Raw genomic sequence first — 25,743 nt, forward strand, 5'->3', positions numbered from 1 at the left:
CTTTTTGCAAAAGCAGTAAATGCTGAGCCATCTCTCCAGTCCTATATACTGGTACCTTTTTTGTTTTGTTTTTTTCTTTTTTCGAGACAGGTTTTGTATGTGTGTGTGTGTGTGTAGCCCTGGCTGTCCTAGGCTCTTTTGTAGATCAGACTGGCTTCGAATTCACAGATCCACCTACCTCTGCCTCCCAAGTGCTGGCATTACAGGCGTGGGCCACCGTGTCCTGCTTTTTTTTAAAAAAACTTTTGCTTTGTTTTTTGAAACAAGGTTTCTCTGTAGCCTTGGCTGTCCTAGACTCTCTTTGTAGACTAGGCTGACCTTGAACTCACAAGAGATCTGCCTGCCTCTGCCTCCCAAGTGTTGGGATTAAAGGCGTGCGCCACCACACCCGGCTGCATTTTACCTATTTTTCTGTATCCCCAGACCCTGTTTATATATTTAATTGGTAAAAAAGAGTTACTGCAGTTTTTATACTACCCCAGCTTCAGTTTTTATGGTGGTGGTTTGTTTGTTTTAGCCTCCGCATTTATTTGTACTTGGAATTGTGTTTCCTGTTGTTCACAGCTCTTCTCATCCCTCAGACACTCCTTGATCATCCTGTGTTAAATGCTCTGCTCTAGAGATAATATCATTTGAAATTACAGAATCCCACCTGATTGGGCTTTTGTTTGTTTTGTTTTAAGGCAGGGTTTCTCTTTATTTTTTTTTATTTTTTTTTTATTTTTATTTTATTTTTTTTTTTTTTTAGGGTTTCTCTTTAAAACCCCGGCAACCTGGAACTCTCTTTGTAGACTAGGCTGGCCTCGAATTCACATTGATCTGCCTGCCTCTGCCTCCCAAGTGCTGGAATTAAAAGCATGCACCACCACACCCAGTTCTTTGGGAGGGGGGCGGGGGCTGTCTGTAATTGTTTTGCACATGTGTCTTGTTGAAAGCAAAAGCTAAAGCTAGATAGAGAAGGATGTGCCTCCTCATGATGGAGGCATCTGTGGTCGCTTTCACACACAGTGATGAAACGGCACCTCCCCTTAACATCAAGGACTGGGACAAGGTCCATCCGCCTTTCCATTCCTAGTCACCACTTACCTGGGAGTTCTAGCTTGTGCAGATACATCTGAGTTGGAAAGGAAAAAGTAAGTTTGCATTTGCAATGAGCATACAACTCTTTTCCTTCAGCTGAACTATTACTTGAACAAAGGACTAAAAAAATTGTTGTCCCAGAAAATCCTTAAGGAATTCCTTGAAGATATGTTCTAGACACACAACAAATAAATCAAGATGGGAAAAATAGAGCCTAGTAGATAGAATGGTTCTTCTCTGAAAGTGTGTGACAGTCCTGGGGACAGTCAAGATTAGTGTGAGGGAGTTCCCAGGTAGAAGATGCTCAACCTTTAACCAACTCCCAAGACAGCACTGATGGCTTGCCAGAGAGAAAGCCACGATATAGACAGGCTGTGCATGTGAACCCTCTGAGGCCTGAGCTTCAGCAGTACGTAAGAGGTAAGGAGGAAATAATCCATTCCTTTGATTTTGGGAGGATTTTTCTTCTAATAGGACCCAGAGACTGCAGTGCTGGCCTAGAGAAGGAAATGAGTGGAAGAGAACACTCTTGGTCTGGCATATTGACATATTTGTAAGTGCATCTCATTCACTCGTTGCAGGTTATGGAGCTGGTTGTGTACACCAAGAGGGTTAAAGTAGAAATGTAGTTGATGGACTCACGATGGCATATGAAGTTAGGTAGAGGGTAGCTTTATTGTCCTTTTGCTTTTAAAAAACTAGATTAGATTTCTGAGTATTAATTCTGTTTTATCTCTTGGTAATGATGTAGAAGAAACTTAATTGGTTGACAAATACACACAACAGGAGCTAGAAAGATGGTTCAGAAGTTTTCCTGTTCTTGCAGAGAACCTAGGTTTGGTTCCCACCATTCACATGGAGACTCATAACCACCATCTGGTTCCAGGTGATCTGATTCACTTTTCTAGCTTTGTGTGAGACACTTGCATACTGTGCAAGCAAAACACACATATTAAAAGTAGAAGCTGGGGGAGGGGGTTGACACACACCTTTAATCCCAACGCTTGGGGGCAGGGGCAGAGGCAGGTGGATCTCTATGAGTTTGAGGCTAGCCTGGTCTACAAAGTGAGTTCCAAGACAGCAGAACCACACAGAGAAACCCTGACTTGGCGGGGTGGGATGGGGGATGTAAAGTTAAAATAGAAGCTGGTCATAGTGGCATGCCTTCAATCCTTCAATCCTAGCATTTTTGAGGCAGAAGCAGGTGTATCTCTGTGATTGGAAGAGGCCAGGGCTACATAGTGAAACTTAAAAAAAAATACCAGGCACATATATAAATTAAAAATGAAAAACACATACAACAAACATGGTAACACACACCTGTAACCCTAGCACTTGGGAAGTGGAGGCGAGATCAGTACATAGTTTGAGGTTAGCCAGGGCTACCAAGAACCTCATCTTACAAAAATAAGTAAAAATATGACGCACACCTTTAATCCTAGCATTTGAGAGGCTGAGGCAGGCGGATCGCTGTGAGTTCAAGGCCAGGCTGGTCACAAAGTAAGTCTAGGACAGCCAGGGCTACACAGAGAAACGCTGTCTCAAAAAAACAAAAACTCAAAACAAATAAATAATAATAATAAAATGGAAAGAACAAACTATTCCATAGGATATAGTAGAGAAATACAGGAAGGCATTTCATCTTGGAGATTCCAGGATGGAAGTCTGTGTGGGAAGAAAGTACCTCATATGGCATTGCCCTGGGGAGAGTTTGTTTCTTCAGGTGACACTACCAGGCAGAAGAAAAACAAATTTGAGGATGTCACTGACAAGAAGTGGGATCTTCTTAGAGCACTTGAGTAGATAAGAGGGTTAATTTTTTTTCACAAAGTCTCTTTTGGAAAGGGTTTTATTTTTGTTCTATGTGTGTGTTTGCTTTATATGTGCATACCACATGCATCCCTGGTGCCCATGGAGCCCTGAAATGGAGTTAACAGGCAGTTGTGAGCCACTCTGTAGGTGCTAGGCACTCTGCAAGAACAGCAAGTGCTTTTGACTGCTGAACCATCTCCCTATCCCCTAGAGTGGTAAATTTTGTCTGGTTTCAGTGTTACCTAGAGAAGATTCTTTGTGAGTGGCACAGAAATCAATAACAAAGCTGAAGAGTGGAGTAAAAGGGTAGAAAATAATTAGACTTATCATTCAAAGGTAAGAAGCAGGTTAAGGGTAAAGACGGTTGTCTAGCTGTGGGAAGTGGCTATCTGCTGCTGTCACTTCTGGGATCCACAGGTGGGTCAAGACAGGTGTTGTCCATGTCCCGTGGGAAAGCAGGAGCAGACATGGACCCTACCAGTGCTGATCTTTGTTAATCAGCTGCTTTTTTTCCCCAACAGGCGTGGTTTCTGTCTGTTTTGAGGGAGACAGTGATGGTTACATCAACTTGGTAGCTTACCCTTATGTGGAGAGTGAGACTGTAGAGCAAGATGACACCCCAGAGCGGGAGCAGCCTCGGCGCAAACACTCCCGTCGGAGCCTGCATCGGTCAGGCAGTGGTAGTGACCACAAGGAGGAAAAGGCCACCCTGTCCTTTGAGACCTCTGAGAGGTAAGGGGATCTTGGGCGGAAGTGCTGGCACATGCTGAATCCTAATGATACTAACATGCAGGACAGCGTTGGGGTCCTGACAGCATGAGAGAATGGTTCATGGTGGAGTGGGAGTGGCTGCTGTTCGTGGGCTACTCCCACAGATAAGGCCTCCGTTGTTGAGTTCTGGGTGTGGCTAAACCCAGTTGAGAGAGACTGGAGCTCTAGCAGCCCTTTAGAAACAGGGATGCGCCAGGCGTGGTGGCACAGGCCTTTAATCCCAGCACTTGGGAGGCAGCGGCAGGCGGATCGCGGTGAGTTTGAGGCCAGCCTGGTCTACAAATCGATTTCAGAACAGTCAAGATAACACAGAGAAACCCTGTCTCAAAAAACCAAACAAATAAAAAAAGAAGCAGGGACGCCCTGTGCTGATGAAGAACGTTAGCTTGCTTTTGCATCTCATACTCAGAAGACAAATGTCGGATTGCACTGAGGAGCTGCTTTCTTACCTGTGACGTGCCTGAGCGTGAGAGTGGTGATCGTCCACACAGACGAGGGTACCTGAGTGGCTTCTGTTCAGACTCTCAGAGTTTGATATCGTCATCCTTTCCCTGCTCTTGTGTTTACACTGGACTTTGATTTTTCTCAGAATTCTGTCTCTTGATATTAGTTAGCTTCTAGCTTCTACTTGGTTGAATGTAATCCAAAGGATAGGTAGTCAAACCATGATGATGCATGCTTTTAATCCCAGCACTCAGGAAGCTGAGGCAGGAGGATCACTGTCTGTTTGAGCACAGTCTACGAGGCATAAGGAGTTCCAGAGTAGTTTGGACTACATAGTGAGATCTTAGTTGGAGGTAGGGGAGGAATGGGGGTTAAGAATGCTTCCTGAAACTAAGCATGGTGGCTCATGCTTTTAATCCCAGTACTCAGGAGACAGAGGCAGGCAGATCTCTGAGTTTGAGGTCAGCCTGGTCTACAAACTGAGTCCAAGACAGCCAAGGTTACACAGAGAAACCCTGTTTCAAAAAACAAAACAAAACAACACACACAAAAAAAAGCCTGCTTCCTGAACAGAGGACCCAAGTTGCCAAGTTTAGTTCCCAGCACCACCCATATCAGGCAGCTCACAAAGCTCGAGGCCACTCAGTCTTCTGGTCTCTGCAGGCTAAAACAGGACTTTCTTTGGGGCACCAGCTTCCAAATAATGACAGAGGCTTTAAAAAAAAAAAAAAAAGATTGGTTTATTTATTATGTATAGAGTGTTCTCCCTGCACCTGTATGTAACTCCTACAAGCCAGAGAGGGCACCATTTCTCATTGTGGATGGTTGTGAGCCATCATGACAACAGAGTTTTCTTTTTTTTTTTTTTTATTAAAGCTTGGCCATAGCTTTGGCTTGTTCCCAACTACCTCTCATCCTAAATTAGCTCTTTATATAACTCATTATAATTAACACCTATATATAAATTGACATTTAAATATAAATCTAATTTCTGCTGGATGGCCCATTACCTCTCAGTCTTAGTCCCAGCACCTGTTTCTTCCTTTATGTCTGGCTGACAGTCCTTCCTGTGCCTGCCTTTTTCCCAGAGTTCCTATCTCTGCCCAGATGTCTTGCCCCCCTTTTCTGCCTTTGTTGTTGGCCGTTCAGCTCTTTATTAAACCAGTTTGAAGGTATTAAAGGGCAAGTTTACAAAATATGATGCAGCCAAAGAATAACAATACCAGAGTGCAGCCCGCACTCAGGCCTCTGCGGCACAGAGACAGTGCTTGAGGGTACAAAGATGGCTTTACATAGTGCACAACAAGATCACTCCAGCACAGGCCACACACAACATAGCATACACAGGCACATATTTAAAAAAAAAAAAAAAAGCTGGACCGGGTGTGGTGGCTCACATCTTTAATCCCAGCATTTATGAAGCAGAGTCAGGCAGATTTCTGAGTTCCGGTACAGCCTGGTTTACAGAGCAAGTTTCAGGGGGAGCCAGGACTACACAGAGAAGCCCTATCTTGAAAAAAAAAAAAAAGATGGCAGGTATGGTGACACATGCCTGAATCCCAGCACTTCGGAGGCAGAGGCAGAAGGATCTCTGTTATTTCAAGACTGGCCTGGTTTGCATTGAGAGTTCCAGATCAGTCAGAGCTACACAGAGAAGCCCTATCTTGTGTGGGGGGGGGCAGGGGGTGAGAGAGAGAGAGAGAGAATGTGTTAGCATGTTGTCAATACTGTTTTGTTTGTGAGACAGGATCTCACTATGTACTCTAGCATAGAATTCACGTGGAGACCATGCTAGTCCAAAACATGGTAATCTTCCATTTTCTACATCTCAAATGCTGGGACTATAAGAGTATGTCACCATGCCCAGCCTTGTGTTCATTTCCATGGCTGGACATTCCATCACATGGTCGTACCATATCCATCAGGTTGTGATAAACATATAAAGGAGACCATTCCTGTGGGAGTAGCCCATGAACACCATCCACTCCACCCCTTATTGTTGAAAACTATCTCTCTCTATATAAAGAGATAGAGATAATAGATGCAGAAGGAGAAATTGGAATCTTCTGCATTGTTTGTGGGGAGGATTGCAAAGTGGCACAGTCTTGAGTTCCTTCCTCCTGGTCTCAGCTCTGAGTGCTGGGATTACAGGTGTTTCTAGCCATGCCTAGTTTATGTAGTGCTGCGGAGTGAACTCAGCTGCTTGAGTGCTGAATGTGTACCAGCTGAGTGTGTGCCAACTGAGTGTGTACCAACTGAGCTTCATCTCTGGCATCAGATCACTTCACTGAATTAATTATGCGGCCCACATGAGCTTCCAGAGCTTTGTTCAGGGCCTGGAGCAGTCCACTCTCCTTCCTTGGGCTTTAAGAGGTCCTGTTCTGTTACATGGAAGCTGTGTGTGCTTGTGAGTGTGATCCTCTCCTGTCCTTTGGTCTAAGTCTGCATCTGAGAGGGCCTCACACCTACACTGTACTTACGATGCCTGTCTTGGTGTGCAAGAGCACTTCCTTTACTTCATCTCCATCATCCACAAGGGGCTTCCTCTTGACTGACAGCTGCGGGCCCTGACTTGGGCATTAGAGTGACAGAACATTCTAGTCAGTAGCTAGCAATTGATAATTCTTGCAGCAGTTTTTAGAGTGGGAGTTGTTTTGTTCTCCAAAGTGACAGCTTATGGTTTATTGAGCATTGGTGAAAAGCCAGTGAGTATAGATTTTGCATGAGGGTCTGCTATGAAGATGCCAGCCTCGTCTCCAATGACTACACTCCCATCTGGCCTTGTAGCAGAGATTCTAAGTTATCCCAAAAGTGGAGATTACTCACCAGGGCCAGAGGACTAGTAATGCTGAGTACTACTGGGGCCCCATCCAGGCCTGGAACTTGTTTGGGTTTATTTGGCAAGTATTTCGTAAAGTGGACCTGAGTCTGCCTTTTAGAAGTAGAGGAAGGGGTGAGAGGTGATATTGGATTCCTGTAGTTTAGTTCATAAGTGAGGTCTTTGCCCAGGGCCTTTTTAAAAAAGTGTCAGAGGTGTCTCAAATACTTGGTGCCCAGAGGAGGGTGGTGTGTGACATTCCACAGTTGGAGAAAAGGCTAGCATTTCTCTTTTTTGTTTCTGTTTCTTCCGAGACCAGGCTGGCCTCGAACTCCCAGAGATCTGCATGGCGCGAGGCCAGCATTTCTGCAAAGGAGCATAACATTTGAAATTTCAGTGGTACTCTGCATTTGCTGTGTGCCACAGACTTGCTCTACAGTCTCTGGGGTATATGGATAGCTTCACTGGCAGGGAACTCTTGTGGACTTATATGTTTGAAAAGTTGTATTGCGAGGCTCATCGATGTATCTCCTGTCAGGATTACAGGCATGCACTGCCATGCCTGGTGGGATTGAGCCCAGGACCTCATACGTGGCAGGCAAGCACACTACTGACTAAACTACAGCCTCAGCCCCTGGTTTTGTAGTTTGAATATAGATGTGAAGTTGCAGTCAGGTAACCCTCTTTAACAGTGGGAAGCTGTTTTCCAGGCTCCCTTTCCCCATTGTGTGTGCGTGCCTGTGTATACATTCATGTGGAGGCTGGAGGTTAACCTAGAGATAATTCTCAGTCACTCTTCTACCTGACTCATTAAGACAGTGTCTGTCAACCAGATGTGGAGCTCACCAGTTCACCAGCTATGGGGAGCAACATAGCAATGTTTATTTATTTGTGTGTGTGTGTGTGTGTGTGTGTGTATTTAAAGATGACCTATTACAGTGGCTTACCAGATGTGGTCCAGCTGGTCCAACAATAGCTGCTTTCTTCCACGGTCTTTATATAGGCCCCCAGCAGATGGTTTGAGCCAGATTAAAGGTGGGTTTTCCCACTTAAAATAAGAAAAACTGCTCTCAGGTGTGCCCAGTTGCTTGGGTTTTAGTTAACTCCAGATGCAGTCACGTTGACCACCAAGAATGGCCACCACACCTAGTCTTTGGTTTCTGAAGGTTGGAATTACAGCCTAGCCACCACCCTCGCCCAGCATCACCCAGGCGCTGGGACTCCAGCTCTCATACTTGTGTGGTAAGTGCTTCCTCACTGAGCCACCTTCTAGCTGCTGGTTGGTTTTTTTAAGGAGGGTTTTTCTCTGTTGCCATGCTAGTCTGGTCTCAAACTTCCTATGCTCAAGCAGTCCTGCCCATTAGCCTCCTGAGCATCTGAGACTTGAGTACTCAGGAGCTCCACACCGACCCTGTGCAGACACCAGAGAGCACTTACAGGACTGTACCAGGTTATGTCCATATCAGCAGTGCACTAGAAAGGGCGCCAGCCTCTTTGTTTTGAGACAGGGTTTCTCTGTGTAGCCCTGGCTGTCCTGGACTCACTTTGTAGACCAGGCTGGTCTGGAACTCACAAAGATCTGCCTGCCTCTGCCTCCTGAGTGCTGGGATTAAAGGGGTATGCCACCACGCCCGGACTTTTAAAGTTTTTTTATTTTTTTAATTGAGGGGCCTTAGGTTTTCCTAGTCACAGTACAAGCAGTCAGGCGTCTCCTCATGGTGTTGGGAACCAAATTCCAGTCCTTTTGCAAAAGCTGTAGGTACTCTTAATCACCGAGCCATCTCTCCAGCACCTTTTCTCTTTTTTTTACTGTTTTGGTTTTTGTTGTTGTTTTCTTGAGGCTTTTATTTGTTTTATTTTTCAGATAGTTTTATGTAGCCCTGAGTGTCTTAGAATTCATTATGTAGACCAGGCTGGCCTTGAACTCACAGAGATCCACCTGCCTCTGCCTCCTGAGTGCTGAGATCAAAGGTGTGCACCACCACACCTGGCTTCTTTTTCTTTTTAAATTAAGTACTGTTTATTATTGGGTATGTCAGGGGTGGCAGTATGCATGACTATATGTGTATAGAGGTCAGAGGACAAATTTGTGGAGTTAGTTCTTTCCCTCTACCATATGGGATCTTGGGGAGCCAACTCAGGTTTGTCAGGTGTGTGCAGCAAGTACCTTTACCCACTGGCCCATGTTGCCGGGGCCCAGATTTTTCCTTTAAGACTAACCAAATGGGAAGTTTTATTATATGCTATAGTTGGAATGGTTATTTCTCAGGAAGTTTTTCAGAGGCTCAAAGAGGACAGCACCCATTCTGTTCACTCACTTTTATCAGGGGCCAGTGTCACGCATAAGCAGGTTCTGGATGACAGTCTGGGCTGCTTCTAATCCTCCTCTACCCTGTGTCCCTAGCATGTCTTCTGATCTCTTAGGCGTATGTGTGTTCTTCCTTCGTAGCTCCCAGGAAGCAAAGAGTCCAAAGGTGGAGCTGCACAGCCACTCAGATGTCCCTTTCCAGATGCTAGACAGCAATAGTGGTCTGAGCTCTGAGAAGATCAGCTACAACCCCTGGAGCCTGCGCTGCCACAAGCAGCAGCTGAGCCGCATGCGCTCTGAGTCCAAGGACCGAAAACTCTACAGTATCCTTGCCCACTGATTGGGAATTGTGTGAGGAAATGGCAAGACAGTCTTGATTGTACTGTGGTTTTGGTCTGGGGACTGAATCTGGGCCTTCATTCGTGTGCAAGCATTTGCTCTACCATTCAGTTGTCCTCTTAGTCTCAAGATAGATATTTTTGTTTTTTATTAGCATATATTAGATGTAATAGGTTTTGCTGTGACCTTTTTTTATATGTGTACATAATGTATTTTGATCACATTCACCTGTTACACTCTGGTGTCCTTTCATTAATCTTTCTCTTTCTGACCAGCTTCACTTCTGCTTCCCTTTGTGTGTCACTTGGTAGATGAAGCTGGTCTTGAACAAAGAGATCCACCTGCCTCTGCTTCCCTAGTGCTGGATTTAAAGGTGTGCGCCACTACTGCCTTACCTTAAGATGACTTCTTTTTTTAAGATTTATTTATTTATTATAATGTATACAGTGTTCTGCCTGCATGTAGACCTGCAGGCCAGAAGAGGGCACCAGATCTCATTATAGATGGTTGTGAGCCACCATGTGGTTGCTGGCAATTGAATTCAGGACCTTTGGAAGAACAGGTGGTGCCTTTAACTTCTGAGCCACCTCTCCAGCCCCTTAAAATGATTTCTTATTCTTTGACAGTTTCATGTGTGTGCTCATACCCCTGTTCTGTTCCCTTATCCCTCTCCTACTAGAACTTGTGCCCTTCTTCCTTTCATAAAAAACAAAACAAAAACACACTGAATTTAAGTAGAGTTTTGACATATGCATATGTAGGGTTGCATACTAAATTATGGGTAACTTATTGACAGCCACTCCTCTGAAGAAAAGTGAGGACTTCTGCCCTAGCAGTCTTTAAGCACCAGTGGCCCTTCAGTTAGGGTTAAGGCCTTACGTGCCCTTCTCCCATTCATCCTGGAATGCTGTGGGGGTCCAGGTCTTGTGTAGGTAACCATAGCTGCTGTGAATTCATGAGTGCACCACCATGTGTTGCTCCTCACCCAGGCTGGAATGGTGGCATGCTCAGTCTTGTCCAGGTCTTCTGTGAGCCTTAAGTCAGTAACCATGCTGGGGGTTCATGAGTGCAGTGACCATGTTGTGTTCAGAAGACGGTGTCCCGCACACATCTTCTGTCTTCTTGCTTGCACATTCTTTCAACTGGTCTTCCATGCTGTTTCTTAAGCCTTGGAAGGAGTAATACAGGTGTCCCACTTATGGCTGGACATTGGACAGTTGTTCACTCTCACCAAGATAGATTTTAAGTCCAGCATTTCCTGAAAATTTCTGTTGAGAAGGTTAGAATTTGATCCCCCCCCCCTTTTTTTTCCTTTCTCTCTCTTTTTTTTTTTTATAATGCAAAGATGTCTGTCTGTCTTTTTTTAATGGGGTTACACAGAGAAACTGTGTCTTGGGGAAGGGGACAGATTTATTTATTTATGCAGCTCTGCCCACCAGAAGAGGGCACCAGACTCATTATACATGGTTGTGAGGTACCGTGTGGTTGCTGGGAATTGAACTCACTACCTTAGGAAGAACAGTTAGTGCTCTTAACCTCTGAGCCATCTCTCCAGCCCCAAAGATGTCTTTCTTATATCTTAAGTTTGGATGAGTTAACTAAGTAAGGTCTTGGTTTACTAATGCTGGCAGGGATGTGGCCAAGTATCCTTTGGCTTATTGTGTGCCTGGTAGCTCAAAAAGGTAGAAAATAATAAAAGTAGGTGTGGTGTGTGCCCGTTATCTCTGCTTTCTGTAGCTGGAGACAGGAGAACCAGAAGTTCAAAGTCATCCTTGTGTTCTCCAGGCTGGTAAGGCTATCCTGGGATCATGAGACTGTCAAAATAAAGAGGAGAGGGACCTGAGTCACTTAAGTACGTGCTGTGCAAGCCTCAAGACCTGAGTTCAGAGTCGCAGAACTCCAGTATTGTGCCTGGACCCACAATACTGAGAGGACACAAGCAAAGATGGACAGATCCCTGAAGCTCATTGGCCAGCCAGCTTAGCTGGATCAGAAAGCTTCACATTCAGTGAGAGAGCCTGTCTCAAAAAAGGGAGCAGTTAAGGGCAGATACCTGATGTTGCCTTCTGTCCTCCACACATTCATCCACATCAAGCGTATATACCACACGTATAACACACACCCACCAACATTTAAAATACAGATCAGTGTGTCTTGTATACATAGTATGGAAACTTATATAGGCCATACAAAGAATAGAAAAAAATTTTTAAAGATTCATTTATTATTAATACAGTATTCTGCCCACACGTGTGCCTGTCCACCACAAGAAGACACCAGATCTCATTACAAGTGGTTGTAAGCTACCATGTGGTTGCTGGGAATTGAACTCGGGACCTTCAGAAGAGCAGATGGTGCTCTTAACCTCTGAGCCATCTCTCCAGCCCCCGAAAAAAAAATGTTAATAGGTTAGCTCTGCATAGCCCTGGTTGTCCTGGAACTCACTATGCAAACCTCACTGGCCTCAAGCTCACAAAGATCTGCCTGCTTTTGCCTCCCCGAGTACTGAGATCAAAGCTATGCACCACCATGCCCAGCTAAAATTCTCTTGTTGTTTTGTTTTTAAAGGTTTATTTTATGTATATGAGTTCTCTGTTTTCATACATACCAGAAGGAGGGAATCAGATTCCATTACAGATGGTTGTGAACAACCATGTGGCTGCTGGGAATTGAACTCAGGCCCTCGGAAAGGGCAGCCAATGCTCTTAACCCATGAGCCATCTCTCCCAACTACCTCCCCTCTTTTTTAAAGATTTATTATTTATTTTATGTATATGAATGCTTTATCTGCATGTATACCTGCACTCTAGAAAAGAGCATCAGATCCCATTGTAGATGGTTATGAGCCACCATGTGGTTGCTGGGAATTGAACTCAGGACCTCTGGAAGAGCAGGTGGTACTCTTAACCACTGAGCCATCTCTCCAGCCCCTTTTAAACTTAATTTTATGTGTGTGAATGTTTTGCCTGTGGGTATATGCGTGTATCATGCGCATGCCAGGTGCCTGTGGAGACTAGAAGAGAACGCCAGGTTCCCTGGAACTAGAGTTAGAGGTGGTTGTGAGCCAACATGTTGGTGCTGGAAATTGAACCTCTGTCCTCTGCAAAAGCAACAGTTGTCTAACCCCTAGGAATGAAATTCTGATATATTTTATGACATGAATGAATCTTTGAGAGCATTTTACCAAATCTGACATGAAAGGATTAATGCTGGAAGATTCCAGTAAAGTGAGCTACCTCCAACCGACAATTTCTAGACACCCAAGGTAGAGGTTTCCTGAGAGTAGAATGGGCAGACAGAGTGAGCATTCAGTTGGTGGAGATTGAGCTTAGGAAGGTGGGCAGTGTGATGGCTACAGCGTGGCGTAGCTGACGTGCTTAAAATGGTAAAAGAGCAGTTTTTTGCTTATTTTCTTGAGGCAGACTCTTACTCTAGCCTAAGCTGACCTTGAACTTAGAGATCTGTCTGCCTCTGCTCCAGAGTGCTGGTGTTAAAGGTGTGTGCCACTATGCCCAGCTCCAATTTTTTAATTATTTTTTTCTGGAGACAGGATTTGAATGTGTAGTCCTAGACTAGCCTGGAACACACTATGTAGAACATGCTGGCCTCAGACTCACAGAGATCCACTTGTTTTTGTCTTGTGAATGTGAGTGCTGGGATTAAAGGACATGTGCCACCAACCCCTGGCTCTTAAGATTTTATTTCATGTGTATTCTGCCAAAATCTGCTAAAGTCAGTAGTTTGAAACTGCCATTTAAGAATTTATAAATAAATAAAATTGTGAGGCACATACAGTTTATAGTGGAGCAGAATGCCACTTTATAGAAAATTATAATTGTGCTTTTCTGGGTGGAGCTGACAGTGAGAATGGTTGTCATTCTTCTTGACTCTGGCCCAGAGTTCCTCCTGCTGGAGAATGTGGTACACCACTTCAAGTACCCCTGTGTGCTGGACCTGAAGATGGGTACCCGGCAACATGGGGATGACGCGTCAGCGGAGAAGGCAGCCCGGCAGATGAGGAAGTGTGAGCAGAGCACATCTGCTTCACTGGGGGTCAGGGTCTGTGGCATGCAGGTGAGTCACTGCTGTGAGAGCCCAGGTGCTGCCGAGTGCATGTTTTAGGTTGTGTCCATACCTGCCTGACACCTGTGTCCTCCTGGCCTGCACTGTTCCAGAATCTCCCCTGAAAAGGTGAGTCACCCACAGGGTGCTAAGTGTTTTTGCAGGTGGGGTCACTAAGCCATGCTTTCCTCACTTGACTCTGGTTGAGCTCTGTGTGCAGGGTCATTGAGAGAGCCTGTTGCCCTGTCATGGGGCAAGTCTTGTCTGACAGCAGTGTGTTCCCAGTTAGAATCTAACTGGGCCCTGGGATAGCTAGGAGGCAGACTTCTAAAGTGATGGCAATAGGCCTGGTGTTGGCTTTCACAGCTCCATGACGGGAAAACCTGGGGTGAATGTGGCCTCCCTGCTCCAGTAGGAGGAGCTGAAGAGCTCAGGTTGGTCAGAGTGCCTTCCAGACTGTTTTGATTGGTTGGTTGGGTTTCTTTTTGATTTGGGGGTACTTTGTGGCCATCAGACCTTCCTGGTTCTCAACCTTGTTTTGTCTCCTGGGGTTTCAGGTATACCAGCTGGACACAGGTCATTACCTCTGCAGGAACAAGTACTATGGTCGTGGACTCTCCATTGAAGGCTTCCGCAATGCCCTGTATCAATACCTGCACAATGGCTTGGACCTGCGACGTGACCTCTTTGAGCCTATCCTGAGCAAACTTCGGGGCCTCAAAGCTGTGCTGGAGCGGCAGGCCTCCTACCGTTTCTACTCCAGCTCTCTGCTTGTCATCTATGACGGCAAGGAGTGTCGGTCGGAGCTTCGTCTCAAGCACGTGGACATGGGGCTCCCTGAGGTGCCACCATCCTGTGGCCCCAGCACTAGCCCTAGCAACACCAGCCTTGAGGCTGGCCCCTCTTCTCCGCCCAAGGTGGATGTCCGCATGATTGACTTTGCACACAGCACATTCAAGGGCTTCCGGGATGACCCCACTGTTCACGATGGGCCAGACAGAGGCTATGTGTTTGGCTTGGAGAATCTTATCAGCATCATGGAACAGATGCGGGACGAGAACCAGTAGGCCCAAGTCTGGGCCTTAGGCCCCTTCCTCTCCACCCATAGGCAGGGACCATTGCTCTGAACTTGCTGTGAGGACACACAGACTTGCTTTTAAAGGGTTATATTTCTCTTTGGTGTAAACTAAAAGAAATGTTTTTAGCTGTAGCCTGGAATCCATATATATAAAGGAGGGCAGAACATAACGTCCTCTCAGCCAGGCTCCTTAGCTTTGTGGCTCTGACTGCTGTGTCCAGGCTGACTCAGGAAGGAAGAGGTAGGCCCACTGGGCTTAGCAGCAGAGACAGAATGCCTCTGAACTTTGGTTTCTTTGCCTAAGGTGTTGGGCTCTGTGGCTGTAGGGCTCTGCTGATAAGAGGTGAAGCCCTTGGCCGGCACAGGGCCTTTCCATGCCTACTCACCCCTTGTTTCTCAGAATTGGAGAAGGTTAAGTGCCCACATATTGGGGGGCCTCTCTAGTTCTGTGCCAGTGCTTGAACATACGCCCTCACTGCACAGATGGACTCATCCTTGGGTCTGATTTTGGCATGGGTCTACATTTGTAAAGCTGAGCTAAGGCCAACTCACAGCAGAGGGCAGGCCCTGGGTTCCCTAGGTACCCACTGGCATGTAACCCTGCTCCTCTGTCCACAACCCCAGCCAAACTCTCGCAGAGTTCCCTTGCCTAAGGAGGCCACATATCCTCCTGTCCCACTGAGATGGGCACTGCTCTGTTTGCTGAGAAGAGTAAGTGTCCCAGGTGGCCTAAGGGCCTTTACTGGCTCTGACCCAGACAGTATTTAGCAGTTCTTGGGCTTTGGGGCCTGGGGATTGCCCCTTCCTCTAGTTTGGGCAGCTGTGCTGCCTCTGGATGGGCTGTGGCCTGCTCAGGGTCTGGTCTTCTCCAGGCCAGGCTCAAGGCAGCAGCCCATTCTGTGGTGGTCCAGGCTTTTGGCTTGGAGGGAGACTTTTAAACTCTTGTCTGCTTTTAGGGACATAGGGCCCTGGGAACAGGTGCCCAGAGTCTGCTGAGAGCTTTGTCTGATTAATCCTGGGGTCTGCCAGTAAGTCCGTTTGTCCACCTGCTAGCCTGTTTCGTGGTGAGCTTTCTGGAGTATAGCCTTGTTGATTAGTATATATTGATTTCCTTCATGCTTTCCTCAGCAGAGTATTCTTTCCTTTTGCTGAAGTGAGCCTTTACTTCTGTGCCCTTCCTCAGCAGGTTCTGCTGTTTTACAAGCCTGATAGCAGAATGATTTGTGGTGGTGTTTACCTGCTGGCCCAGTGGCCTTCTTGTGGGCCTGGGGTATGGCCTTCTACACCAACAGTGGAGCAATGAAGGCTCAAGGAGTGATCCTGACCTATTGCTTTATTTTTGCTATGATCCCTTTGATGGTAGAGACCTGCTGCCGGTAATATAGGTATCTAGCAGGTTACACTACACTCAGCCATTGCCAAGGCGAGCAACATTGTCTAGGTCTGTGGCCAGCAGCATCACTTCTGACGGGACTGTTGTGGCATTTGAAGATAATCCTGCCAACCTTTGAGAGATACTGGTAACTAATGACATAATTTCCTGGTTCTTAGAGATGCAGCCTCTGTAAAGGACTCCTTGACAGGGTCCTGGGCATGGTCTTCTGACCCTGGTGCCAGTGGTGGGCAGGTTCCCATTCCTTAGGGCCGGGAGGCACAGCTTTGCCCGTTTTTGGTTAGTAACAACTGTCTTCTGTCCAGTAGTAGTCTGTTGCTTCATCCATGGGGGCAAGTAAGTGTTCTTTGGTGTGGACTCATCTCCGGCAGGTTAGAGGTCAAGAGATAGCTTTGGGGCCAGCAGCTGAGACCTCCTAGGAGTGTGCTGTACTTTGCCAGTTACCAGATTTTGGGAGGCACTGCCCCCATTCTGCTGCTTCTCCAGTAGCACGGGAGGCCATGCCCAATACACTGCGAGTTCCCTTCCCACTGCAGTGCTGAAAGCTGGGGTTTGCCTCTCCTCAAGGGCCCAGCTCGGTTATCTGATAGGTGGTGGCAAGTGTACACTCTCTCTGCGGTTGCTCTTCTACCTGTCCCAGGCTTGAGTCCTGCCTTCCCAGCCCCAATTTGGGACCAAAGTGCAACTCGGGATCATGGGTTAGGGAGCTCAGATCACCCCTCTCCATAGTATTTTCCTGGGCCAAGCCCACACCAGCCCCGGGGGATGGATGGGAGTGAAATGGGATGGGTGGTGCTTAAAGAGGAAAGGGACCAGTGTAGCAACTTACTTGCCTGGGGCCCCACCCCTCCAAGCTTTGGGCCTGTGCAATGGGTGACTTTCTAGGGGCAAGGGGCCTGGGCTAGTTCAGTATCCGCTGCTCATTCGCTCACATCTGGCCATGTGCACGTTCCCTAGATGCAAACTGCTTTGAACTTTACAGCTATATAAGTTGGTTGTGTGTGTGCCCATTTAAAAAGTTTTACTGAGGAAAAATGAGAACTTAGGAAAAGTTCCTTTGCATCTGTGGAGGAAATACTAAGACTTCGAATTCTGGAAATTGTTCTCTGCTCCTCTTTCCTGGAAGCTACACACCCGCCTACACACCCTAAGACCCGCGCCTGGATACACACGGCTCCGTTGGTGTTTAGGCGCGCTTGCGTTTCCCCCGGTCTTCTGTGTGGTGGAGAGGAGTGCTTGGCCCAAGCCGGCCCTTTTCTGTACACCCGGCGCTACCCTCCTGCTTGTGTCAGGTCGTGTATGTCAAAATAAAGCCTCTGAAAACTGAGTTAATGTCCAAGTCTATGCGAAAACTTGGCAGCCTCCCAGTCCGGCTTGGCTAGGCGTTGCTTCTCGTGTCTGGGTCTCCGTCTGAGGGAGATGTGCCGGGTCTAAGCTGGGAGACTGAGCTGGACTGGATCTGGACAGGTGCTGGGGGACCTTGCTAGAGCTGAAGGGGAGCACGGGAGGGATGGGAGAGAGTGAGTCAGAGCACGCTTTGAGGAGCAAGGTGAGTGATACTGGAGGTGGGGATCCGGGCAGGCGCTGACGTGCGGAGTCGTCAGGGAGCGGGTAGGGGAGAGGAGGTGGCTGGCGGGGCGGGGCAGATGGCCGCTGCCGCGTGGCGGACCCGGTTCCAATAGGGAGCGAAGCCGCCTCTATCAGTTCCGTCTTTAGATCCTCCAATGGGCATCTGACCCGCGAGTTCTCCAGGTCCCCTTGGCAGCCCAGCGCTTTGGGAATCTAATTGGCTACGTCTGCCGTAGCATAACGCCAGGCGTTCGGCTTCAGGCGGCCCTGCCACGTAGATGACAGCTGATTGGCTCGCTCCCTTGTGACGTCACTGGCTGCGCCTGCCCGGAACTCCGAGCCAGCCGGTCTCCAACCAGATCCCCCTCTGTGTTCTGGTTGTTCCTGAGAATACAAACGTAGACCAGGCGGACAAGGTGAGATCAGAGCGGGTCAGTCTGGTGGTGAGGGGTGCGAGGCAGAGCACGGCGGCGGGAGTGCGCGGCAGGGGTCGGTCAGGTGGCTTGTAAGTACTTTGGAGCCAGGGACCCACTCATATCGCCCGCAGGCGCCATGAAGGCACTGATCTTGGTGGGTGGTTACGGGACACGGTTGCGACCGCTGACGCTGAGCACCCCGAAGCCATTGGTTGACTTCTGCAATAAGCCCATCTTGCTGCATCAAGTGGAGGCGCTTGCTGCGGTAAGGCCCTGGGCCTGCTATGGCGGGAAGAGGGATGGATAGTGACTGGGAGGCCAGTGGTGGCCACACCTTCTGACTGAGCCATCGGTTAACACACGTATTGTGTCCGACAGGCAGGTGTGGACCATGTGATCCTGGCCGTGAGCTACATGTCACAGATGTTGGAGAAGGAAATGAAGGCGCAGGAGCAAAAGGTGAGGCATGGACTCAGACCTTTATATTTGTCCCTGGGGCTCTACTTACTCTATGAGGAAGAACATAACCAGATGACTTCTTCCTTCTAGCTTGGAATCAGAATCTCCATGTCTCATGAAGAGGAGCCTTTAGGGACAGGTCAGTGCAAAAAGGCTGGCCCTCAGGCTAAATTTAGGATCAGGAAAGGGATAGTATGCAGTGTAAGTGCGGGCCTCTGAAGTTGGACTCAAGGACCTAGGCCTCTAGCAACGTGGTAACATATGACTTGTCCTCTTCCCTAGCTGGGCCTCTAGCATTGGCCCGAGACCTACTCTCTGAGACTGCAGACCCTTTCTTCGTTCTCAATAGTGATGTGATCTGTGATTTCCCCTTCCAAGCCATGGTGCAGTTCCATCGACACCATGGCCAAGAGGGCACCATCTTGGTAAGAGAACAAGACTTCCTTCTCTGACATCCCCACCCCACCCTCATATCCAATCGCTCTTGACCCCCCCAGTCTTAAACTCTCCTTGTTAGGGTGCAAAGCTATGCAGAATGCCTTTGGGGCAGGAGGCTTTGAGATGTGGGGTAGAACCCTGGACTAGGCCTAAGGTTCCCTCCACCTCCCTTATCCAGGTAACCAAGGTGGAGGAGCCTTCTAAGTATGGTGTGGTGGTGTGTGAGGCTGACACAGGCCGCATTCACCGTTTTGTTGAGAAGCCGCAGGTATTTGTGTCCAATAAGATCAACGCAGGCATGTACATCCTGAGCCCTGCTGTGCTGCAGCGCATCCAGGTGTGTAGGAAAGAACTGCTGGGCGGGCTATGGGGAAAGCAGGCCTCTCTTCTGTGGCCTGCTCACAAGTTGCCCACTTCCACAGCTGAAGCCTACATCCATTGAGAAGGAGATCTTCCCAGTTATGGCCAAGGAGGGGCAGCTATATGCCATGGAGCTGCAGGGTGAGGCAGAGAGGCCATAGGGGGAAGGGTAGTCTGTGGTCAGGCAGAGCCCTCTGATTCCCTTCTCTTTCAGGCTTCTGGATGGACATTGGACAGCCCAAGGATTTCCTCACTGGCATGTGCCTCTTCCTGCAGTCACTGAGACAGAAGCATCCAGAGAGACTATACTCAGGCCCTGGCATTGTGGGGAATGTACTTGTGGTGAGGCCCTTGCCCAGCCTGTCACTAATCCTTTCGGATTTGGGAGACAAATGACCCACTCTTACTTTCCTCAACACTCTCAGGACCCAAGTGCCCGTATTGGTCAGAACTGCAGCATTGGCCCCAATGTAAGTCTTGGTCCTGGTGTGGTGGTGGAGGATGGCGTGTGCATCCGGCGGTGCACAGTGCTTCGGGATGCGCACATCCGCTCCCATTCCTGGCTGGAGTCATGTATTGTGGGCTGGCGCTGCCGTGTGGGCCAGTGGGTAAGTCTGTGAGTGGGACTGGTGGGGACAAGAGCAGGGAGTTTGTGTGCCCCATTAACAAGGCTTGCTCCAACCCCAACCCCAGGTGCGCATGGAGAACGTAACTGTGCTGGGTGAGGATGTCATAGTCAATGATGAGCTTTACCTCAACGGAGCCAGCGTGCTGCCTCACAAGTCTATTGGGGAGTCTGTGCCAGAGCCTCGAATTATCATGTGAGAGACATGTAGGGCTGGCTGGCCACGCCCCCTCTCCACCATCAGCTGTGCAGGAGACGCTCAACACTTCAGAAGACCCTGGACTTGGTGCCATTTGTCTAGGGTGGAATCAGACAAATCCGAAGCTGTTGGATACCTGCCTTCTGGTGGGAATAGAAACTGAGAGGACTCTGCCGGGCGTAACCCACAAGCCCCCACTCCCTCAGGAAGAGCTGGGCCAGGGCTGTATGGAATAATAATTTAATGCTCACTGTAGCCTGGACTGAAAGTCAAGCTCAGGCATAATTAGGGCCACGCTGGGCTCCCACCAATGAGGCTACACACGGGCAGATGGATGGAAGTGGTAAGAGTGAGGGTGATGGGGAAACAGGGCCAAAGGAGCTCATGAACCGGCCTCGGTGCAAGCTGTGTGCGTCAGGCTGGCCTAGGCAGCTGAGGAGGTGGCACTTGTGCTGGCCGCCTTGTCCCAGTCCTCTACAGATGCAATGGTGGCTTTGCAGAAGAAGCAGTCCTTGTTGTTCATCAGGTGCTGGTTGATGCAGGCTCTACAGGAGGGAGGGGGGAGTGAGAGCTGCCCTGCGCGTCTTTATCTGCCGCCCAGGTCCTTGGGGTCCACTTACTTGCAAGATTTGTGGCCACAAGGCTGGAACACAGCAGAGATGGGGTGGGCATAGCAGATTGGGCAGAGGTCCTCTTCGCTGGTGGGCTACAGGATGGAGGGTGAAGATGGAGGGGTGGGGTGGGGCGGGACACCTCTACCCATCCTGGTGTGTACAGATTATTGAAATGGCCTGGGCCCGTATGTTATAGCCCCACTCACCAGGGAAGCAGCTGCTGCCTGGGCAGATGCAGCGGTCAGGTGTGCAAGCATCCGTTCCACCTGGGCCAGCTCCTCAGCACTGATGTAGTCTGCATCTGGGTTAGGCGATAGCTGGTATCAGGTCCCTCATAGCCCTAGAACTCAGTGCCTCTTGAATACTCCCAGGCAGGGGATTTGCTATTCTTGAGAATCCTGAGCTCAGGGAGTCCAGACACTTCCCTGACCCACCCGTGGTCCACTTACAGCTCTGTAGAGAGAAGCGCTTCCGGTCAGGGGCAGGCAAGGCCGTGCCAGGTGCTAGGGCCTCTGGCTGCCCCAGGAGATAGCATATGGAACGCAGCTGGAAGCAGGGATCAGCCAGGAGCACGGAGGTGGCTTGCTCTGTCCTAGGTAGGGGAGAGTGCAGAGGTAGTGGGAAAGCTTTGAGCCCATGTGAAAATAGCTCTGTGGTGGAGGTGGGTAACAATCCAGATTTGGGGGCGGGGTTTCGAGACAAGATTTCTCTGTGTGTACCCTGACTGTCCTGGACTCACTTTGTAGACCAGGCTGGCCTCGAACTCACAGGGATCCACCTGCGTCTGCCTCCCAAGGGCTGGGATTAAAGGCGTGCGTCACCACGCCCATCTAACAATCCAGATTTGTATGCTTTCATTCTTTCCACCTTGTTTGTTGCTTACCAACTCTCTTAAGTAAGTGCTTGCTGCTAAACATGACAGCTTGAAATCTGATCCCCAGGACCCACAATAGAAGGAGAAAAGCCACTTTCACAGCTTGTGGTCTGACTCCTGCGTGAGCACCCATGTACACACAAATAATGAAATCTAAAGGGAGAGGAGTGAAGACTACGCCCCGCCCATTTTACACTAGTCCTTCAAAACCACTTAGCAACCGAGCGACCAACTTAAAAAGACATTCTCCCATGACTTAAGTCCTTTTCCTCAAGAGGGAAGTCAGGCTTCCAGCCAAGTGAACTGAGACATTGAGGCCCTCTGGTGGCCACGCTGGGTCCTCAAGTGCCAGGGAATGTGGCTGCCCCGCCCTTAACAGCAGGAGCCAATGGGAGCTTGGGTCCCCACCCCACCTGAGCAGTCATCTAGTGAGTACTTAGAATCCAATCTGAAAAGCGCCTGGAGAAGCTAGCGGAGCAGAAAGAACGGCTGGGGCCCCACCTCACAACCTCAGACCAGAAAAACAGGAGCAGCAGGCTGGGCGGGGTGGAGCCAGCACTGAGCCGCTCGAGCCATGGACCATAGGGAACCACAGTCAGCAAGCCTGTACAGAAGTAAGTGAGTCCTGAAGCCATAGACCTGCACTGAGCGGCCCCATCTCCTCCCTAGGGGTCAGTGCCATGGCCTGGCTGGTACTGCCAGGCATACTACTGTGCATGTTGGGTGCCGGATCGGGCACTTCAGATTTGGGGGACGCTCTGCGTCCTGCTCCCCACAACTGCCCCAATACATGCATCTGTGCTGCTGATGTATTGAGCTGTGCCGGCCATGGGTTACAGGACTTGCCGGTCGCATTACCGGTCACTGCTGCAGAACTCGACTTGAGCCATAATGCACTCAGACGTCTGCACCGGGGCTGGTTAGCGCCCCTCTCCCGGCTGCGTGCCTTGAACCTAGGCTACAATAAATTGGATATGCTGGGCCGTGGTGTGTTCACCAATGCCAGTGGCCTGAGAATCCTTGATCTATCATCTAATATGTTGAAGAATCTCCATACTCATGACCTGGATGGCCTGGAGGAGCTGGAGAGGTTGCTTCTGTTCAATAACAGCCTGGTGCACTTGGACCTGGATGCCTTCCAGGGCCTGCGCATGCTTAGCCATCTCTATCTCGGCCGCAATGACCTCTCCTCTTTTTCTTTCAACCACCTGCATGGGCTGAGGACAACCCACCTGCGCACTCTAGACCTCTCCTCCAACTGGCTGAAACACGTCTCCATCACTGAGTTGGCTGCACTGCCAGCTTTCCTCAAGAATGGGCTCTACTTGCATGACAACCCACTGCCCTGTAACTGCCACCTTTACCACCTGCTCCGGCGCTGGCGCCAGCGGGGCCTAAGCGCCCTTTGTGATTTTGCACGTGAGTACACATGCTTGGTCTTTGAGGTCTCAGAATCCCGAGTGCGCTTCTTTGAGCATAGCCGGGTCTTCGAGAACTGCTCAGCTGCTGCCGCTCGGGACTTAGAACTGCCTGAAGAGCAGCTGCACGCACAGGCGGGGCAGTCCCTGAGGCTCTTCTGCAACACCAGTGTGCCCGCGGCACGAGTGGCCTGGGTTTCACCGAAAAATGAGCTGCTTGTCGCACCAGGCTCTCGGGATGGCAGTATTGCTGTGTTGGCTGATGGCAGCTTAGCCATAGGCAGGGTGCAAGAGCAGCACGCAGGCATCTTTGTATGCCTGGCAACTGGGCCCCGCCTGCACCACAACCAGACACTTGAGTACAATGTGAGTGTGCATAAGCCTCGGCTCGAGCCAGAGGCTTTCAACACTGGCTTCACCACACTGCTGGGCTGTATCGTGGGCCTGGTGCTGGTGGTGCTCTACTTGTTTGCACCACCCTGTCGCGGATGCTGCCACTGTTGTCGGCCGGCCTGCCGCAACCACTGCTGGCCACGAGCATCGAGTCCACTCCAGGAGCTGAGTGCACAGTCCTCAGTGCTCAGTACTACACCGCCAGATGCCCCCAGCCGCAAAGCCAGTGTCCACAAGCATGTGGTCTTCCTGGAGCCGGGCAAGAAAGGCCTCAATGGTCGTGTGCAGCTAGCAGTAGCTGAAGACTTTGATCTGTGCAGCCCCCTGGGCTTACAACTCAAGGCTGGCTCCGAGTCAGCCAGTTCCACAGGCTCAGAAGGTCTCGTGATGACCTAAATGCCTGGGTGTCCCCACACAGACCACCTGCTGCTTGCCCTGTTCACTGCTGCAGCCTAGAGAACTGACAGATGCTGGGGGATGCACTGTGCCTGGTCCTAAAACTGCATGTGAGCGCTGGCCTGTACCGTAATAGTTTTAATCACCGGTAAAGGGGTTGAGGCCCCCCACTTGCCCCTTGCTCTGCCTAGCTCAGGACAAGGCCTCAGACCAGTAGTAGAACCTGCTTCCCCTAGGACCTCAGAGTGACCAAATGTCCCAGTGAGATTAAGGACCTAGCCAAACTGGTAAGAGCCCTGTTTATCAGAGCCCTGCGCCCACCCTCGGGAGGGAGTTAATGCAGATGCCAGGGCATGGCACCTTCCCCTCCCTGCCAGGGAGCTCGCCAAGGAGGTCCAGCTCCTCTCTAAGATGGAAGGAGGAAATGAGTCCCTGTGCCGAAAGGACCCAGTCTGCTACCATCCAGCCTCTGAAAGGCCTTCCAGCTAACTCCTGTGGGGTCTGCTAGACATGTGACCTCCTTCAGGGACTTCCTACAAGAGTAGTCCTGCTGTCTTGAGCTAAAGGTGGAGCGAATCCCATGTGCTCTTCACAGTAAGAAAAGGCCTGGGCTCATGTCCCTGGAGGGCAGGAGCCTCTCAAGGACTGGCACTCAGCTCATCCTAATGGCTAAATCAGTACCCTGAGTCCATGCTTCTAGCACGCCCACTGCAGGTGGGTAGGGAAGAGGGTCAGCATCACTCCCACAGTGAGCTGGTAGCTCTGTCTGTCCTCAGTGACTACGAAGGCATTTTATAATAAAAGTAGAACATGTTCATTGCTGGGCCTTCCTGGGCGGGTAGCTTTGTGTGTGCAGCTCAGTCCATCAAAGGATGGCACATCTTCCAAGTGTCGGTATTCATGCTCCTGCAAGAGGCATGACTGAAAGCTAAGACCTCCTACCCAGCCAGAGCAGTTGCCACTGACACCTGTTTAAGCAGTTTACACATCAACACCTATCCTTTGCCTCAATGTCCCAAACTAGATTCTGAAGTTCATTTTGAGATAAGGAAACAGGTACACTGAGGCCCGGCCCTACCAGCCCCTCCTCAGAGGGCACACCCAGTTCCCATGGGGCCAGCAGTCCCCAACACTCACTCTGAGGCTGGACCATGCACCAAGAGGCGCACCAGGATGCCAGTCACTGCCACCAGGATAGGGTAATGGTCCACACTCTCCAAGCCTAAGGGAGGAAGGACGATGAGCCGCTCATACGGCTGGCTCTGCAGCAGGCGCTTCTGGCCTAGGTCACACCACTGACCTTTCCCACCACTCTTCCTACATAGGGCAACCTGAGGCTGGGAGTGCCCAGCATGGCTGCCCTCGGACTGAATGCAGAAGCTAGTACTGCTCCCGGAGAGAAGCTAAGGCCCTGGCGTGCTGATGTGCAGGGCATCTAGATCCTTACCAGGTAGCCGTAGGGTGACCACACGGTCAAACAGGTTCCTCTCAGCTGTCACCCGGTTCAGCACCTGGTTCAGCAGCTGTGAGGGCAGGAGCCTATTGGTGGATGGGCAAGCGCACCACCTGTGTTATCCCCAGGGTCCTACCCTCCTTGGCCAGATGGACACACCTGTGCAAGACGCCGAAGCAGCATCTCAGAGGTAGGGCGGGACCAGTCAAGGAATATCTCAGGCACCAGTGTGATGGTCATTTCCAAGACACGCAACAAGCTGACTGACAGGTCAAAGCAGGTGGCACAGACCTTGAGCTGCCGGCTGTCCACAAAGTTTCGCTCTAGGCGTTCAGCAGCCTGTTGAATCTAAGCCACCAACATAAGGTAGCAGCCAGAGGCTTTGCAATGCTGCTGGGCCTTGGCCTCTGCCCACCCCTGCCCC

At 49.7% G+C, this 25,743-nt stretch overlaps 4 protein-coding genes across 7 annotated transcripts in view; 3 read left to right on the top strand and 1 right to left on the bottom strand.

Annotated features, from left to right (window-relative positions):
- Ip6k1 (inositol hexakisphosphate kinase 1) overlaps positions 1-16,470 on the top strand; it is a 35,999-nt gene extending 19,529 nt beyond the window's left edge. For 2 of the 3 annotated variants that reach the window (XM_051140795.1, XM_051140796.1), the window contains exons 3-6: positions 3,414-3,624; positions 9,375-9,556; positions 13,471-13,646; positions 14,192-16,470. In XM_051140795.1, the coding sequence (XP_050996752.1) occupies positions 3,414-3,624; positions 9,375-9,556; positions 13,471-13,646; positions 14,192-14,701 (1,079 nt within the window). In that variant the 3' untranslated portion in view covers positions 14,702-16,470. Of the gene's footprint in view, positions 1-1,554; positions 1,634-3,413; positions 3,625-9,374; positions 9,557-13,470; positions 13,647-14,191 lie in introns of all 3 variants that reach the window. The other variant, XM_051140797.1, reaches the window with a different exon arrangement.
- Positions 16,471-17,971: 1,501 nt separating this feature from the next.
- Positions 17,972-20,565, top strand: Gmppb (GDP-mannose pyrophosphorylase B). 2 transcript variants are annotated; one of them, XM_051140015.1, is made up of 10 exons: positions 17,972-18,090; positions 18,222-18,355; positions 18,469-18,549; positions 18,640-18,688; positions 18,832-18,974; positions 19,166-19,324; positions 19,410-19,488; positions 19,562-19,689; positions 19,773-19,955; positions 20,041-20,565. In XM_051140015.1, the coding sequence occupies exons 2-10, from the start codon at positions 18,227-18,229 to the stop codon at positions 20,170-20,172; spliced, it is 1,083 nt and encodes a 360-aa protein (XP_050995972.1). In that variant the 5' UTR covers positions 17,972-18,090; positions 18,222-18,226; the 3' UTR covers positions 20,173-20,565. The 2 variants fall into 2 exon arrangements, with proteins under 2 accessions (XP_050995972.1, XP_050995973.1); XM_051140016.1 differs by lacking the exon at positions 17,972-18,090 and having other exon boundaries at positions 18,220-18,355; positions 18,473-18,549.
- Positions 20,566-20,572: 7 nt separating this feature from the next.
- The window catches only part of Rnf123 (ring finger protein 123), a 28,400-nt gene continuing 23,229 nt past the window's right edge, over positions 20,573-25,743 (bottom strand). Inside the window, exons 31-37 of the mRNA XM_051140012.1 lie at positions 25,479-25,667; positions 25,314-25,389; positions 25,004-25,088; positions 21,235-21,377; positions 20,992-21,086; positions 20,792-20,877; positions 20,573-20,716 (exon numbers count right to left, since the gene is read on the bottom strand). Of these exons, the coding sequence (XP_050995969.1) occupies positions 20,596-20,716; positions 20,792-20,877; positions 20,992-21,086; positions 21,235-21,377; positions 25,004-25,088; positions 25,314-25,389; positions 25,479-25,667 (795 nt within the window). The 3' untranslated portion in view covers positions 20,573-20,595. The remainder of the gene's footprint in view (positions 20,717-20,791; positions 20,878-20,991; positions 21,087-21,234; positions 21,378-25,003; positions 25,089-25,313; positions 25,390-25,478; positions 25,668-25,743) is intronic.
- Amigo3 (adhesion molecule with Ig like domain 3) lies at positions 22,266-24,534 on the top strand. Its single transcript, XM_051140014.1, has one exon. It carries the CDS (start codon positions 22,340-22,342, stop codon positions 23,864-23,866), a length of 1,527 nt encoding a protein of 508 aa, XP_050995971.1. The 5' UTR covers positions 22,266-22,339; the 3' UTR covers positions 23,867-24,534.

Source organism: Acomys russatus, chromosome 32, assembly GCF_903995435.1.
Source record: "Acomys russatus chromosome 32, mAcoRus1.1, whole genome shotgun sequence".
Taxonomy (NCBI): domain Eukaryota; kingdom Metazoa; phylum Chordata; class Mammalia; order Rodentia; family Muridae; genus Acomys; species Acomys russatus.

What these genes read in the sequence shown, in the direction of transcription:
- Amigo3 (XM_051140014.1), top strand. Translation starts at nt 22,340, where the DNA reads ATGGCCTGGCTGGTACTGCCAGGCATACTACTGTGCATGTTGGGTGCC.
- Gmppb (XM_051140015.1), top strand. Translation starts at nt 18,227, where the DNA reads ATGAAGGCACTGATCTTGGTGGGTGGTTACGGGACACGGTTGCGACCG. An exon ending in AGAGGAGCCTTTAGGGACAG is followed by an intron (nt 18,689 to 18,831) that starts GTCAGTGCAAAA and finishes CCTCTTCCCTAG; the next exon opens with CTGGGCCTCTAGCATTGGCC. An exon ending in TTGTGGGGAATGTACTTGTG is followed by an intron (nt 19,690 to 19,772) that starts GTGAGGCCCTTG and finishes CAACACTCTCAG; the next exon opens with GACCCAAGTGCCCGTATTGG.